The sequence below is a fragment of the Cynoglossus semilaevis genome, chromosome 10, assembly GCF_000523025.1.
Source record: "Cynoglossus semilaevis isolate Cse_v1.0 chromosome 10, Cse_v1.0, whole genome shotgun sequence".
NCBI classification, from domain to species: domain Eukaryota; kingdom Metazoa; phylum Chordata; class Actinopteri; order Pleuronectiformes; family Cynoglossidae; genus Cynoglossus; species Cynoglossus semilaevis.
The window spans coordinates 43,212-58,211 of NC_024316.1; the positions used below are offsets into that span (position 1 = coordinate 43,212).

General features: G+C 39.7%; 2 protein-coding genes across 4 annotated transcripts in view; one reads left to right on the forward strand and one right to left on the reverse strand.

Annotated features, from left to right (window-relative positions):
* The first annotated feature begins 6,108 nt into the window (after positions 1 to 6,108).
* Positions 6,109 to 8,973, forward strand: tsr2 (TSR2 ribosome maturation factor). The gene is made up of 5 exons (XM_008317868.3): positions 6,109 to 6,336; positions 6,549 to 6,662; positions 6,812 to 6,903; positions 6,975 to 7,127; positions 8,513 to 8,973. Exons 1-5 carry the CDS (start codon positions 6,267 to 6,269, stop codon positions 8,630 to 8,632), a joined length of 549 nt encoding a protein of 182 aa, XP_008316090.1. The 5' UTR covers positions 6,109 to 6,266; the 3' UTR covers positions 8,633 to 8,973.
* A 2,435-nt stretch (positions 8,974 to 11,408) lies between these two features.
* srpk3 (SRSF protein kinase 3) overlaps positions 11,409 to 15,000 on the reverse strand; it is an 11,417-nt gene continuing 7,825 nt past the window's right edge. For 2 of the 3 annotated variants that reach the window (XM_025059418.1, XM_025059417.1), the window contains 9 exons: positions 14,762 to 14,927; positions 14,346 to 14,371; positions 14,112 to 14,204; positions 13,238 to 13,286; positions 12,886 to 13,104; positions 12,694 to 12,791; positions 12,505 to 12,612; positions 12,351 to 12,420; positions 11,409 to 12,235 (listed from right to left, as the gene is read on the reverse strand). In XM_025059418.1, coding sequence (XP_024915186.1) covers positions 12,126 to 12,235; positions 12,351 to 12,420; positions 12,505 to 12,612; positions 12,694 to 12,791; positions 12,886 to 13,104; positions 13,238 to 13,286; positions 14,112 to 14,204; positions 14,346 to 14,371; positions 14,762 to 14,927 — 939 coding nt within the window. In that variant the 3' untranslated portion in view covers positions 11,409 to 12,125. The remainder of the gene's footprint in view (positions 12,236 to 12,350; positions 12,421 to 12,504; positions 12,613 to 12,693; positions 12,792 to 12,885; positions 13,105 to 13,237; positions 13,287 to 14,111; positions 14,205 to 14,345; positions 14,372 to 14,761; positions 14,928 to 15,000) is intronic. The other variant, XM_025059419.1, reaches the window with a different exon arrangement.

Sequence of the window (15,000 nt, forward strand, 5' to 3'; positions counted from 1 at the left end):
GTAACGGCAAGCCCGTCGTTACAGCAAGAGATGGTTCAGCTGTTGCAGCTGCAGTATCCAACGCATCCATTTCAACATCATGCCAATCAGATTGAGAGGGGACGTTAACTACACTGGTAGTAGGTGTGGACAGTGAATCAGCAACATCCTCAAGAGTGTTAGATGATAGATGTGTAAAGCAGATTTAGCAGCAACCACTGTACAGACAGAAGGCTTCCACTTATCAGCAAGCTTGCGCTTCCCTATGACACCTTGGTTTGCCAACAGAACCTGATCCCCGACAGACAGAGACTGACCTTTGACCCTTTTGTTATATTGATCACACTGATGCTTCTGCTCAGCTGTGCAGTTCTCCTGAGCCACTGCGATGGCACAGTGCAGATCTTCTAAGAGAGACTTTACATAAGCATCGTAGAGTCACACTCAGTCACACACATCACGAAGCCCTCAAGAACGGGCTTCGTGATGAACAGAAAACATATCAGTGCGGTCACCCCTGTAAGTAAGGCGGCGCTTTAACGTCTACCGTACCTTGAGCTGCGACAAACTGGCATCACTAGATGGCTGACATCGGGTCTGGTCCGCATTGGTCTGCTGCACAGTGCTAAGGTTGGCTGAAATAGTGTCTCCAATTTTCTTGGCCAAATCTGTGAATAAAGACCCAAGAGCCTCAACAGGCACAACTTGTGCAGGCTCAGGGGCAGACTGGGTAAAGCTGGCAGTGGGAGCTTATAAATGATTAAAAGCTGACTCATCAGCTGTGCAGTTGAGATCACCAGGTGACATGGATCTACCCCTACCAAAACACAGTGAAGCATTCTGCTGGCCCCTCCCCATCCCTAATCTGACATCATGCCCACGACCAATATAGGTATTTACTTGTGTGTCTTAAGTGTCCATTCCTGCCATCGTGGCTAATTAAGGGTGTATGCAGAGGAGGAAAACAAATAACAATTATAGAAAATACAATAATAGCACTTAAAAATACAGAAAATGCACTTCTTTAAACCGTCCCCGAACGACACTTACATATACGTCACGTAGCTACACTGTAATTACACATGAATCAACAGGCCCGACAAACCAACAGACCTGATGCGCATGCGCCAAAAGCTGGGCGCGAAGAAGCCAGGTCCGGCACATAAATATAGGTATGAAATCGCTATAAATGCATACTTTGCACTGTATTTAGAGTGGTAGCACATTATTTGAGGCTAAAGAGAAAATCCCTGTTAATATATCTGTTCTCTCAGGGTTTAGGGTTTAGACTTTATTTATGTTCTTTACATTTACATGTACATCTTAAACCAGAGGGAATGTAAAAATGTTACCCAATGCAGCAGGTAGCAAATTACTATAGGCAAGAAATCGCTATAAATACGTGCTTCTGACTCTATTCAGAGTGATAGCACATAACTATAGACATGAAATCGCTATAAATACGTGCTTCTCGGTGTATTCAAAGTGGTAGCAAATTACTATAGGCAAGAAATCGCTATAAATACGTGCTTCTGACTCTATTCAGAGTGATAGCACATAACTATAGACATGAAATCGCTATAAATACGTGCTTCTCGGTGTATTCAAAGTGGTAGCAAATTACTATAGGCAAGAAATCGCTATAAATACGTGCTTCTGACTCTATTCAGAGTGATAGCACATAACTATAGACATGAAATCGCTATAAATACGTGCTTCTCGGTGTATTCAAAGTGGTAGCAAATTACTATAGGCAAGAAATCGCTATAAATACGTGCTTCTGACTCTATTCAGAGTGATAGCACATAACTATAGACATGAAATCGCTATAAATACGTGCTTCTCGGTGTATTCAAAGTGGTAGCAAATTACTATAGGCAAGAAATCGCTATAAATACGTGCTTCTGACTCTATTCAGAGTGATAGCACATAACTATAGACATGAAATCGCTATAAATACGTGCTTCTCGGTGTATTCAAAGTGGTAGCAAATTACTATAGGCAAGAAATCGCTATAAATACGTGCTTCTGACTCTATTCAGAGTGATAGCACATAACTATAGACATGAAATCGCTATAAATACGTGCTTCTCGGTGTATTCAAAGTGGTAGCAAATTACTATAGGCAAGAAATCGCTATAAATACGTGCTTCTGACTCTATTCAGAGTGATAGCACATAACTATAGACATGAAATCGCTATAAATACGTGCTTCTGACTCTATTTAGAGTGGTAGCACATCACTATAGACATGAAATCGCTATAAATACGTGCTTCTGACTCTATTCAGAGTGGTAGCACATTACTATAGGCATGAAATCGCTATAAATATGTGCTTCTCAGTGTATTCAGAGTGGTAGCACATTACTATAGGCATGAAATCGCTATAAATATGTGCTTCTCAGTGTATTCAGAGTGGTAGCACATTACTATTGGTATATAATCGCTATAAATACATACTTTGCACTGTATTTAGAGTGGTAGCACATTATTTGAGGCTAAAGAGAAAATCCCTTAGGATCTCTTAGGGTTTAGACTTTATTTATGTTCTTTACATTTACATGTACGTCTTAAACCAGAGGGAATGTAAAAATGTTACCCAATGCAGCACATACTGTAAAACAGAAAATAATCACGCTCAATCTAGGATTTTTCAGCAAAGTGTTTATTTTTACAAATATTTCAGCTTTTCAGCAGGTACCTCTGACGGAAATACTGCTTCTCATCCATACATGATAAAAAAATGGAAAGTACTTTGTGGTCGTGTGGATTTTGGATCACAGAGAAAACAAAGTTGCCTCGAGATAAATGTCCCAGTCATCTTGTTGGTCATTAACCAGTTTCCTGAGGGCTCTAAAATGAAATCATAAATGTTAAAAGTACTGTACTTTCCTGATTTACTAATTTATGGTGATTCATTGTTATATAAACAGTGTGAAACTGTTTAAGAGTTTACAGATTGGTTTGACATGTATTCACCGTATAATTTACAGACATTTTTAACAGTGTACTGTTGTGTGTCCAGCTTGTTGTTATAGGTCTCACGACTTCCACCTCCGTCCATCGATGAGAATGATGAGGTGGTTGGATTTGGACCATACAACAACGTTCCTCGCGAGGTGCCTGTACTCTTCCTCCTTGTTGTTCATAAAACACCCCACATTGGCTGTGTCATCTGCAAAGTTCTGGATGTGACACAGCTCGGAGTTGTACCAGAAGTCAGAGGTGTATAGGGTGAAGAGGAAAGGGGACAGCACCGTTTCCTGAGGTGCTCCGATGTTGTTGACCACAGCGTCAGACTTGATGTCGTTCAGGCTGACAAACTGTGGTCTGTCAGTGAGCTAATTGGAAATCCAGGCAACAATACAGGGTTCCACTGGATGGTGTTCAAGGCTCTAGAAAAAGCCAAGAACGATAGCATCCTCTACACCAGACGTCGCAAACGTGGTGCCCGGGGGCACCTGGTAGCCCCCGTGGACTACTGTAGTGGACATTCTTTTGATCCCAAATCAAAGACAGGAACATTGAGATGGAGTTCCATGTTGAAACTGTGTTTTTATTACAAAGAGAGCAAGACCAAGCAAGAGAGTATACAAAGTACATTCAAACAAAAACAATTATGCATAAAAACTAACTTACAGAGACAGTGGAGTCAGTGCCGATCTAGTAGGCTGCCGGTTACTCAGGACCTATGCCAGGAGCGCTGACTCACTAACTGTCCCGAGACCTCTGAATTTATACAGACATACAAACAAACAAGTTTGAAGCAGGGTTTTCTCTCAATGAAATTCCTCTGGAGGTGCGTTACCATGGCAACTATAGAGTGTCTCCCCCCACTTTCTGCTGCACATGTTCCAGGGGTTACATACAGTTTAAGACAGGCACTAGATGTATATTATCAGAAACAGTATTTCATATAAAGGTCCCACATAGTTTAAGACAGGGAATATGCATATATCATAAGAAAAGTAAAAACACTTCGTGGAAATAATTAAAATGATTAATTAATTAATTAATTAATTCACACATTTAATTATTATTTAAATGTGTGGAAACAAACTACACATGTCTGGGGTGTCAAAAGCAGATGGTTAACTGTTCTTTGCTGATAAGCATTTGTTTAATTAAACCTTCCGAGTCAACATATATGAACCTGTTGAGTTATAGCAGAGCAGTAATACTCCTACACTACCTAAGGTGCCCGCTTGGCGTGTTAAAACTAGTCAAGAAGAGGGTCCAAAATTGTACTGTTACTGTGCTTTTGGAATCAATTGCACTTGCAATGATATTCAAATGGGTCCGAAAACTAATTATGATTACATTGTTCAGGAAGTCTGTATCAAAAAAGTAGCTCTTCGTATCACTAAGTGTCCTTGAAGTAGCTCTCAGTTTCAATAAGGTTGGTGACCCCTGCTCTACACCAACCTCCACCCTGTAGGCAAACTGTAGATTGTCTTGGGCATGTTGCACCTCTGGCCTGAGGAGGTGGAGGAGGAGCCACGGGTTGGAGGTCATTCAGCTCACTGGGCCGGTTCTCCGGATCTTCCAGATGTTTGGCACACTACCTGGTTGAAGATTTAGGTTTCTTGGAGCAGTGTAGGTAGTACTTTAGTGGCCATGAACACACTGTGTTTCCTCAGCGTTTCACCTCCCTCTGTGCTGCTCTCATCTCCGCCGTGTTGTTTCTCCTGAAGCCCTCCTTCTTCCTGTTGAGAAGAGCTTTGACTTCCTGTGTTATCCATGGTTTATTATTAAGGTAACACCGTACAGTCTTTGCAGGGGCAACCACATCCAAATAGAAATTAAGATAATCCATTAGGTGGTGGGTAACTGTGCCAAACAGTTTCAAAAATCATCCCATGAGAGACAAAAAATTGAGTAAAAAACAGTAAAAAAAAAAACAAAAAACAAACAGAGTACAATAAATCCACGGACAAGGTACTGATGCTTGACACTCTTGGAATGTAGGCCACAGTTGTTGTCAATGACATTCGGAGATTCTGTTTTCTTTTTTTAGAACATCATTATCATTAGAAAAAAACGAGATCTTTGAGTGTTCATTCACAAATCTCCTATATGTTCCTTTTCTCCTCTTTCCTGGCAACTCCATCTTTGACATCCTTTGTCTAATATATTCACTCATATATATAATATATATATATATATATATATTCATTTCTAATTCTGTCAATCTTAATTACTCTCAGAGAAAAATCTAAGCATCTTCATCTCTGTCATCTCCAACTCTGCCTTTTGTCTATTTTTTATATACTTTTTACATGTAGGGGACAGGTGAGTTTGAATCTGTGTTATTTTGGACATACATCATCATTATCTAAGCCAGTGATCTTCAATGTGGGGGCCGCGGCCGCCAGGGGCGCTATGCGGGCTCAGAAAATTAGAGGGAAGTTAAGAAAAAATGCAAATAAACAAACAAACAAAACCGTTGGTTCTTAAGATTCCGGTGGTACCTGAACGCACCTCGGACAGACATACACATAAACACACTATGGGTGATGTTCATAAATTATAATTGTTATTGTTCTTATTCAATAGTTGATGTTTGTGTTTTATCTGTGTTAGGGCACGGTTGACTTTCATTGTGAAAGTACAACCTTTATTTTGAATTTCCGTTGCGTTGTTCCGGAGAGTGAGAGGAAAAGATAGTCGAGACACAAATTAACGCATTTAAGAGACAATGAAGGCTACAACCTTTTAGGTAAATAGAGATAATTCCTCTGTTACAAAGCCCACGAGGTAATATACGTTTGGTTGAATTGTACTTTTTTTTACTTGTTGATTTGTTTTTGTTTACTTTGCTGATAAGTAAGTATGTATGTTTCTTTACATTTTGCATTGTCTGAGGGATTGCAAAGGAGGTCCCCGAGCAAAACCGAATGTTGTTTTTGCGGTCTTTGCATGTTTTGGTAATCCTTTAGCTGTCAACATGACTCTAGCTATGGTTTTATTTCTCTCCATTTACTCGTATTAATATATAAATGTTAGTGTTTAAATTTATACACCTATGGTTTTTCTTTCTAATTATTAATATATAAATGTTAGTGTTTTTATACACCTATGGTTTTTCTTTCTAAATTTTACATAGATAAACAAATAATGTTTTTAGCCAGGTTACTATAGTTTACCACGGCTAAATAAACGAAACCGTTAAAAACAGAAATACTCTAGTACCGTAAAAATCCAGTAAGTGGTAGTAGAGCACAAGGAAAGAAGTAGGAACAGTCTTTCCTGTGTTCGTCACTCTGCTCTTTCCTGTCATATCCAAAATGGCCGCCGCATGTTCACGTGAAGTATTCACTGAAGGCGTCAGAGCGGGTCTTTACACCTGGCCTACAGGTGAGAGGGTTGAAAAGCTTCATAAACACCTACCTAGGAAAGCCAGACAAACTCAGAACCTGGACAGGATCCACATACAAGCTTAAGATACAGAATTAGAACCTAAGCTAAGGGTTAAAGCTAACATTCTTCATAGTCTAGTGTATAGTATATAAGTCCCGTGTATATATAAGCCACGAGAGAGCCAAAAGATACAAAATTCCGATCACTAGTTACTGTCTTGTTCTTAACTCAGATCGCCGTAGACAACGGTTTTGGGGGAGTGTATGGACAGCAGAAAGCTGATTGGATGGTGGATGTGGTTCAACAATACTTCCATGACAACGGTAGGTAATAATGTTAACCCCTGACGATGATGGAGGTAATGATGATTATTATGGGTGATGATTATTACAATGGGTGTCAGCAAATGTAAGTTACAATCGCATGCAAAATAAAATAATAATAATCCTTGTGTGTACGTATGCGGAATCAGCTGACCTTCAGCAGTATGAAGTGGAAGATTTCATCAGTTATCTTATAGATCAGGAGTTCGACACTGTGGTGGATGATGGAAGTTTACCTCAGGTAAAGACATACACACAGAAACGTGTGCGTGAGATTGCGTGTGTGTTGATTATTTACTCCTCCCGTCTCAGGTCTCAAGCAGTCTCCTGCAGATGTTCAGTCAGTGGCAGCAGGGGGCGCTGCAGCAGCTCCAAAACACTATCAACACATTGACACAAAAGAGTGGGAGAGTCAAGGTTCAGCCCCCACCACCATCATCTGATGACAGCGATGAAGAAACACAGGTGAAACTCATGCGCTCTCATATTACCTAATGGGGAGCATGTATAGAGTAAATAATAGACAAATTACTGAAACGTATGTGCATCTAGAGGAAAGATCATGAACAAACTCTCTTGTAGTATATTTATGAAGAGTTGCGTGAAACGTTGCACTAAGTTTTAATAGAACTAATATAGGTATTAGTTTGGAGCTGGGGCTAATGCACATGGGTTAGGAGAGGGTACACCCTGAAAGTTTGTAAATTTAGCACTGGGCCCATATATAGAGACAAACAACCATTAACGTCTGTGGTCAATTTAGAGTGTCAAATTGGCATGTTTTGAGACTGAGAGAAATCTGGAGGACCTGGAGAACACCCACATGCACACAGAGAAAAAAAATGCCATACAGAAAAATCAAGCAGGGATTTTACTGAAGCTTCTTGCTGGTAAGGCAGATGATCTAACAACATTTGCCACCTTATGGTCCATAATTAAACTAATTGAATCTAATATTAATTTTAAAAAGGAACTATATTGTAATCATTAACATCTTTATGTTAAAATCATCCACAGTAATAATTTAATCGTTGATTATCACTAATTAAGATAGAAAACAGAGACTCCTGAATAAGGTGCAGGTAGATGGTAAACACTGAATAACATTACTGGCTTTTCTGATTTCCTGCCAGATATAGTTAAGTTTAGAAATAAGCTTTGGAAGGAGTGATAGTTAAGGTTTAGAACTGGATGGTTTTCCAGAAAGCAGATTTTGTGAAATGTCAGAGTAAATTGCCCCAGAGATAAGGGCAAATTTGAGGTATCCCTTCTAGAAAGAGAGGTAACTGAAACTCTGAGTCAGTCACCATAGCAACAGACCCTGTGAACATAACCTGCTCACTGGCAGGTTTACTTGAAGAAACACTGAGTTTTTACCTGTCTCCTCCCACATGAAGTAAGGTTTTTCGAGATGGATTGTCTATTTTTTTCCCCAGTCCAAGTGATAACTTGGCCGAAATTAAAGTCACCAAAAAGTACAGGACGAAACAAGAAAAATGACAATAATCCCATTGTAATTAACAAAAAGTACCACTGCAATGTAAACAGAATATGCAAAAAAGTCTGTGAGAGATATACATAGTACAATTTTTCACCTTTCTGTAAAGTCAATCACACTTATACTCAAAATATAATTCCATTACTAGTTATATTTTGAGTATCTATATAGGGTAGTGTAAATAAGGATGTAAATGATGGATTTTTAGCTTCTTCATTAGGTGAAAGAAGCAGATGCTGTCTGAACAGTGTCTTTCTTATTAACTAATCCTCTTGTTCGAATATTTTCCCAACATGTATAAACTAGACCTTAATTGAAAGTATTTATGCTGGTATGACGTTTTTATCTCCAGGTGATGGAGTGCGACAACTCAGGTCCATCAGTCAGCAGGACACAGACTTCTTTGGCTCCTCTACCTGTTCCTCAGGAAGAGGATGAAGATGGCTGGACTGTTGTCAGAAGAAAAAAGTGAAGAAGAGGAATATGATGAACTGTGAATTTTAGAGAATGACGATGATCTCTGTCCTCCTCGAGGACAGCGTGATTGACTGCAGCCATGATGACAGCATCACGGCAGAGTCCACAACCAGAAGAATTTTTTTTTGGAACGGTTTACCTCTTGATTGCAATGTTTTTATCATTTCTGACAACTATTATTTTTAATATTTGATAAGAATTCAATAAGGACAGCTTAAACATTTAATACATTTACACTTATTTAACTTCCACTTGTTTTACAAACTTTCTTTACTGTCTGACGCAGTCTGTATTAATAAAGGCATATTCATGTTGGTTAAAATATGTATCGAATCAGTGGTCCAGAAAAAAAAACACCACAATACCTAAGCATAGTTAGAACACGTCACCTGTGGCTGCTGAAGGCATTTCTCTTTTTGACCAGCAGGGGTCACCAAGTCCTCTAAACTCGGAATCAATCAACAATGTTTATTTTCACAAAAGAATATACATTTCCACACAAATGACACATGTAGAAAAATAATTGAAGCATGTCATGTGAGTGTGGGTGATGGGCCAAGGCACTGAAGTCGTTGATAGGTCAGAGGTCAATAGTGTAAACAAAATCAGAGGTTCAGCGAACGTCAACAGAAAACCACAATCGACAGCAATTCAGTCAAAATGAAGAGAAAGCTTGACGAATAAAAATGTAATTCTGTAAAACAGCTTTAGATGAAAATTTAAACATACAGAAATCTGAACAGTACCAGTGATTATTTCCAATGAGTACTGAAGTACAGTCTCCAATGCCTTTTTTGAGAACACAGTATCCTGATCTCGTGTTTATGAACAGTAATGTCAACAATCCAGGAATTCCAGGTTTAAAAACAAACTACCAGCTAAACTTTTTTTTGCATACATTGCGCTGCAGGTTAGGCTTCTAAAATGTTGAGCTATTGTGCAATATCCTCTTTCCTCAGGGAAAAGTGCTAAATTACTACTGCTTGCTGTGGTCAGTCACTGAAATGTAGCAGAACAAAGGATTTAAATGAAGCAAGCAGTGGATTGAAAATTGCTGTTTCTCCATTAGCTATTAGGAGTTTTTTGTAAGTATGTATTAAATAAATATTTAAAGATAATGAACACAGACTGCAGAATTTCATAGTTTATGTTGTGCTTTATACCATAAGCTTGTCATTTCCAAAGCTTTTTTTGTGCATCAAACATTTTGGATACTCATAGCCAACTGTCCCTTTTCTTTTACTTAGCAAGCTTTACTGAGTTTTGTGTGGTTTTAAAAGGATTGTGTATTTCATTTTCAACTTTCTATAAATGACAACTTTCTGGACAGCAGGTTTGTTGTGTTTTTATGGATTTTTTTCAGGCTATATCACATGGATCAAGCGCTGATTTCGAGATAAACTTATAGATGAAGACATCAGTGCAGAAATGCTGTATCAATTTTTACATGTCCTCTAAAAGAAAATGGGACGCACAGAAAACCGTGAATCTGGGCAACTGTCAATTTAACTGTGTGGATTTGCTGTACCATCAATCATCTGCCAATGATTACAGAAAAATGAATTACATTAGTCACATCAGTTGTTAATCATAAAACCACAGTGCAACAAAATGTGTGGTTTTGTTTTCTATGTCTGTAGCCAAGCGTGCTGCAGACATTGTGCAGCTGTTGCTCTTCTTTCAGGTACCAGCTCCAACATGGTAGACAGGAAGTCACTGAACTGAGCTGCCTGGTCCAATGGCCACTCGTACTTTTCCAGCAAAACCTCAAAAAGACCCCAGGGTTTTAGGCTGGAGATGTGTCGTAGCTCACCTGAATTTGGGAGAGACATGAAAAATTGCAAATCAAGTTCCTGATAGAGAAATGTTAGGTCCCTTCAGCTGTTGCCTCTGCTTCTACATCTCTCCCTCAGGTACAAAGACTTTGTGGATTTCTTGCTGAAACATAGTGTTACGCTTAAACCCAGAAACTAGTGAACACACAAAAAAAATTAGATGTATCAAACTGTGCAAGCTCACAGATCCAAGTATGTCATTGGAGCATCCCAATGAACGTGGAATTGAGTGCACATGCTGAAGTAGCAAACCACAGCTCCCCGGATGCTTCAGCTTAGTGATGTTCGATACCACCAATTTCCTTCCCGATCCGATACCGAGTAAAATTCGGGCTGGTATCGCCGATACCGATATCGGTACCGATATTTTATCATTTGTCTTTTAAATAAAAAAAAAAGTGTATTTCAAATTATAGCTTCTTTAAGAATCCAAGGCAGAGTTTTTTATTTATTTATTTATTTATTTTAAACTCTGGAGTGTACTGAGGTAGCTGCCTCATTTACTATACAGTCAACACAACAATAGAAAAACCTGAGAACACAGTCATATAAAATATGTCAAAACAATGTTTCAAACTCTGAAAACATGTTATTTGTAAAAAAATAAAAATAAAATAAAAATAATCTGAGGAGCCATTTGGGACCCGAAAGAGTCGGATTTTTTCAGTGAACCGAGCCAAAAGAACCGGTTCTCTAAAAAAGAGCCGAAATTCCCATCAATAGTGACTGAGTGAGAGCACGGAGTAGAGCCCCTGTGCTTACGCATGACGCACACACCCAGGCGGAAGAAGAAGTAGTCCCACCAACCGAGCGTCACTTAGACAACATCTCAATAATTTGGATACTTTTCACCATGTTTCTGTTTAGGATACACCTCATCTCAGAATGCGTAAGTATCAAAAGTATCGATATTTTGATTTCAGAATCGATTTCAGAGCATAAAGATCCAGAATCGGAAGTATCGATATTTCAGGATCGATCCGCACATCACTACTTCAGCTACCCCATGTTTACTTTGGTGATAGGTAAAATGCAGAGGTTGCATTTTGTTGTGTGCAGTGATGTACTGTGTCACAATGACAAGTAATTCACTCTCACTTTTCACATTATTAGGAGGTTCCCAGCATGACCTCCTGGGATCGCCAAAGAACATTAGTTGTAGAAACGTGCGTTCGACAGCCACCGAGCTGCCGTGAAATCTAACATTTCCACAGTCATCTCATTTTTGAAACGTACTGACGCCACGTTTTTCTGCGTATGCAACTTCGCACATTAGGCTCCAGGTCTTCAGAACTTCTTTAGGCCTCAGTCCCAAACAATCCAATTGATAATCAAGGCAGTCAGCCTGTTAGCTGCAGACTAACATACTGCCCTCCAATCAGTGAGGCTGGTCTGACCTGAAGTTGAAGCCTCCACAAATGCATAGGCTTTGTGTGTTTATTGAGTAAAGAGTGAAGATAGCAGGTTTGTTAGCTCATTAATTGTTGCTTATACCTAAGGGTGCATGACTGATAGGTCATTTTCTGTAGGACATTTGTGTGTATATTGTGTGTTCTTGATTGTAAGAAAAGTGGGCAGTCAAGGAGATATTTTGTACCAGTTAGCTAAACAAAAATATGACTTTAGAGAGACCCACACTGGTGACACTGGCTGTTAAAGAATGGTTCCTACGCTCCTGCTGAGGTGGTCTCGGGAGTACCTGCCGGACAGAGCAAATGGTAAAGGGATTGGACCCAGAAGCTCGATGATGTGAGCAATGTGATCTAAAAAAAAACAAACAAACAAAGAAGACATATTTTCAAGCAAAGATTTGTACTGTAGCCAGATGTACTATAGTGCTTGGTGTTTTACACGGTGCAGTTGTGCGTGTTCTCATGCCTTCATCTCTTGTGTAATCTTCTCCTGAATGAGGCTCAAATAAGTAGTCTCCTGTTGCCAACTCAAATGCCTGAAATATTAACCAGCAATAAGTGCATCCAATCAATCGGTCAGTCAGTCAGTCAATGCAGCAGATTGTTGTTTTTGTTTTTACCATGCAGGCTGTGCTCCAAATGTCCGCAGGTGGACCATACTCTGCTCCGATGAGAACCTCCAGAGCACGGTACTGTCGGGTTTGAATGTCCTCAGTGAAGTGTTTGTGCTTAAAGACAGAAATTAAAATATCTCACTGTCGTCACTGATTATTATTACAAATTGTTAGTGTTATCTGTTTCTCACTTACCACCCAGCAGGCGTTTCCTAGATCCGCAATCTTTACTTTAAGTTTGTCAGCATTCTGTGGATCCAGGGGACTGAGGACAAAATCTGTTGCATTGAAAGCTAAAAGAAAAGAAAGAACCTACAAGGTGACAAAGTGAACAGGTATGGATGTAAATTCATTTATGTGCACGTCTGTCTCTTGTTACTTTCTCACCATCACGTTCACATGAATATCCAGACTGCAAAGAAATTGCAGACTCAGACGTTGCTGACATCATAGAGCTGGAAAAACTCGACATACCAGAGGCAGGGCTAGAGAACCGACCAGAGGCATGGTTATCAAAACCGTCCTCCAACCAGGAGCAAGATGACTCCGGACTGGTTTTGCTGTTATCTGTGGAGCAGGAAGTGTTTCCGTTGACAACTATGGAGCCTAAAAGCAAAAATCTGATAAATGATCAACTCAACAGTGAGCAAAACTGTGTTAGCTACTACAGCTACTGTAGCATTTGTGTCCCTAAAGGTAAAACTGTTGCTTGTCTGTGTGTGTGTGTGTATTCACTCACAGTTACTGTGCGTGTCTTCACTATGATGACTGTTCTCATCGTCCATCCTCTAGGGAAACGGAAATATAGAAATTGTTTAGAATTTTTTTTTTCTGAATGGCTGACAAAATGCAGCTCAAATAATGTAAACCTTTTTACATAAAAGAAATTACAACCATGGCTTGAAATAGCGAACATGACCTTACTCGTTACTGAGTATGTCACACTGGCCAAAAAATGCATAATAAGGAAGAAAAAACATAGTCGGTCTGGAGTATAGGTCACACCATATGTCAATTTTCAGATGTTCAGGAGTAGCAGATACTTGTACACAAGCCTAGAGTGCCCTCTAGCGTCTGTCAGTATGAAAAAAAACGAACATGTACATTTTCTGTTAGCAGATTTTTTTTTTACTACCTGAGTCAAAATCAGGCTATCTAAAATTAAACTGACCTATTTCCAAAACTACTTATAAAATGACTCACAAATACTACTCAATTACAGTGATGTGAGTACCATAGTTTCCAGAGTATAAGTCGCACCAGTCAGCTAGAGTGCGGGCTGTGGTACAGGAGTAGCAGATACTGGTACACAAGCCTAGAGTGCCCTCTAGTGGCTGTCTAGTGCGAAAATAAAAAAACGTGAAATTATATGTAATCCCTCTCCTATTGCGGTAGTTCTGTTCTAAGACCCACCACGAAATGGGAAACCTTCGCGAAGTAGAGGGGAGATAGTTATTATATTATTTACAATGTATGTATTTGGCCTTTCTGAACCTCCCCCACTCTCTTATAAACCCTCCCAGACTGTATTACCCTTTCCCACACAATTACATATTTGCCATGCAGCAGTATGGTAGCTCAGTATTACAGTTCTACTACAGTACAGAAGGTACCTGTATATCCACCATTCTCTCCTCCAGCAGTTTCTGTTGACGTTTGGCTTTTCTTTTGATTTTCTTTTTCTTGTTCTTCGACATTTTACCCGCCTAAACAGTTGCATTGCACACAGACAAAAACACAGACACAAACATCTTAGGGTCAATGTCTCTCTCATCTTGCTAACCTGCTCAGTATTTGAGGTTATGGTGGACACTGTGAGCAGAGAAACTTCTCTGCTGGACACTCACCTGTAGATCTCTGGGAGCCGTGCTGACTGAAGGAGAGAGGTAGAGAAATATATGCACCAACAGGAAGAAAGATAGAAAGAAAAATGTGAGAAAAGCAGCAGCAGGGGGGAAAGAAAGAAAAATATATAATTCAACAGGGGATTAAAAGGCAGAGATTGACAGGTAACGGAGAAGAAGAGACAAAGAGACAGATCACATCACAGACCGAAAGAGCAAATAAGGGGGAGAGACAGCTTACTGAGATGGACAGAATGAAGATAAGACAAATGACAAAAAGTCAGAAAACAGGTCACTGTTTCAGAAAGAGACAAAGAAGGATCCTTAAAGGAAAACAAAAAAACAAAAAAACACACACACAGCTCCCAGACTCTCTCCCTACTGGAGAGAAATGACCAACTCGATGACCTGCTTCTCACCTGAGGAGCCTGAAGGGGGTGGAGCTCCAGCTCTCTGCCAGAGTGTGGCCTCAGCAGCCAGTCTGCGAACATAAACTTCATCCACTTCCAGAAGGATGTTCTCTGGCTTGATGTCAGTATGGATGATCTTACATTTGGTGTGGAGGTAGTGGAGCCCCTGAAGAACCTGCAAAACAGACAGGTGCTTGTGAGTAATGCACGTGTGCAAGCACCACCTCCACACCCACCGAACAACCCAG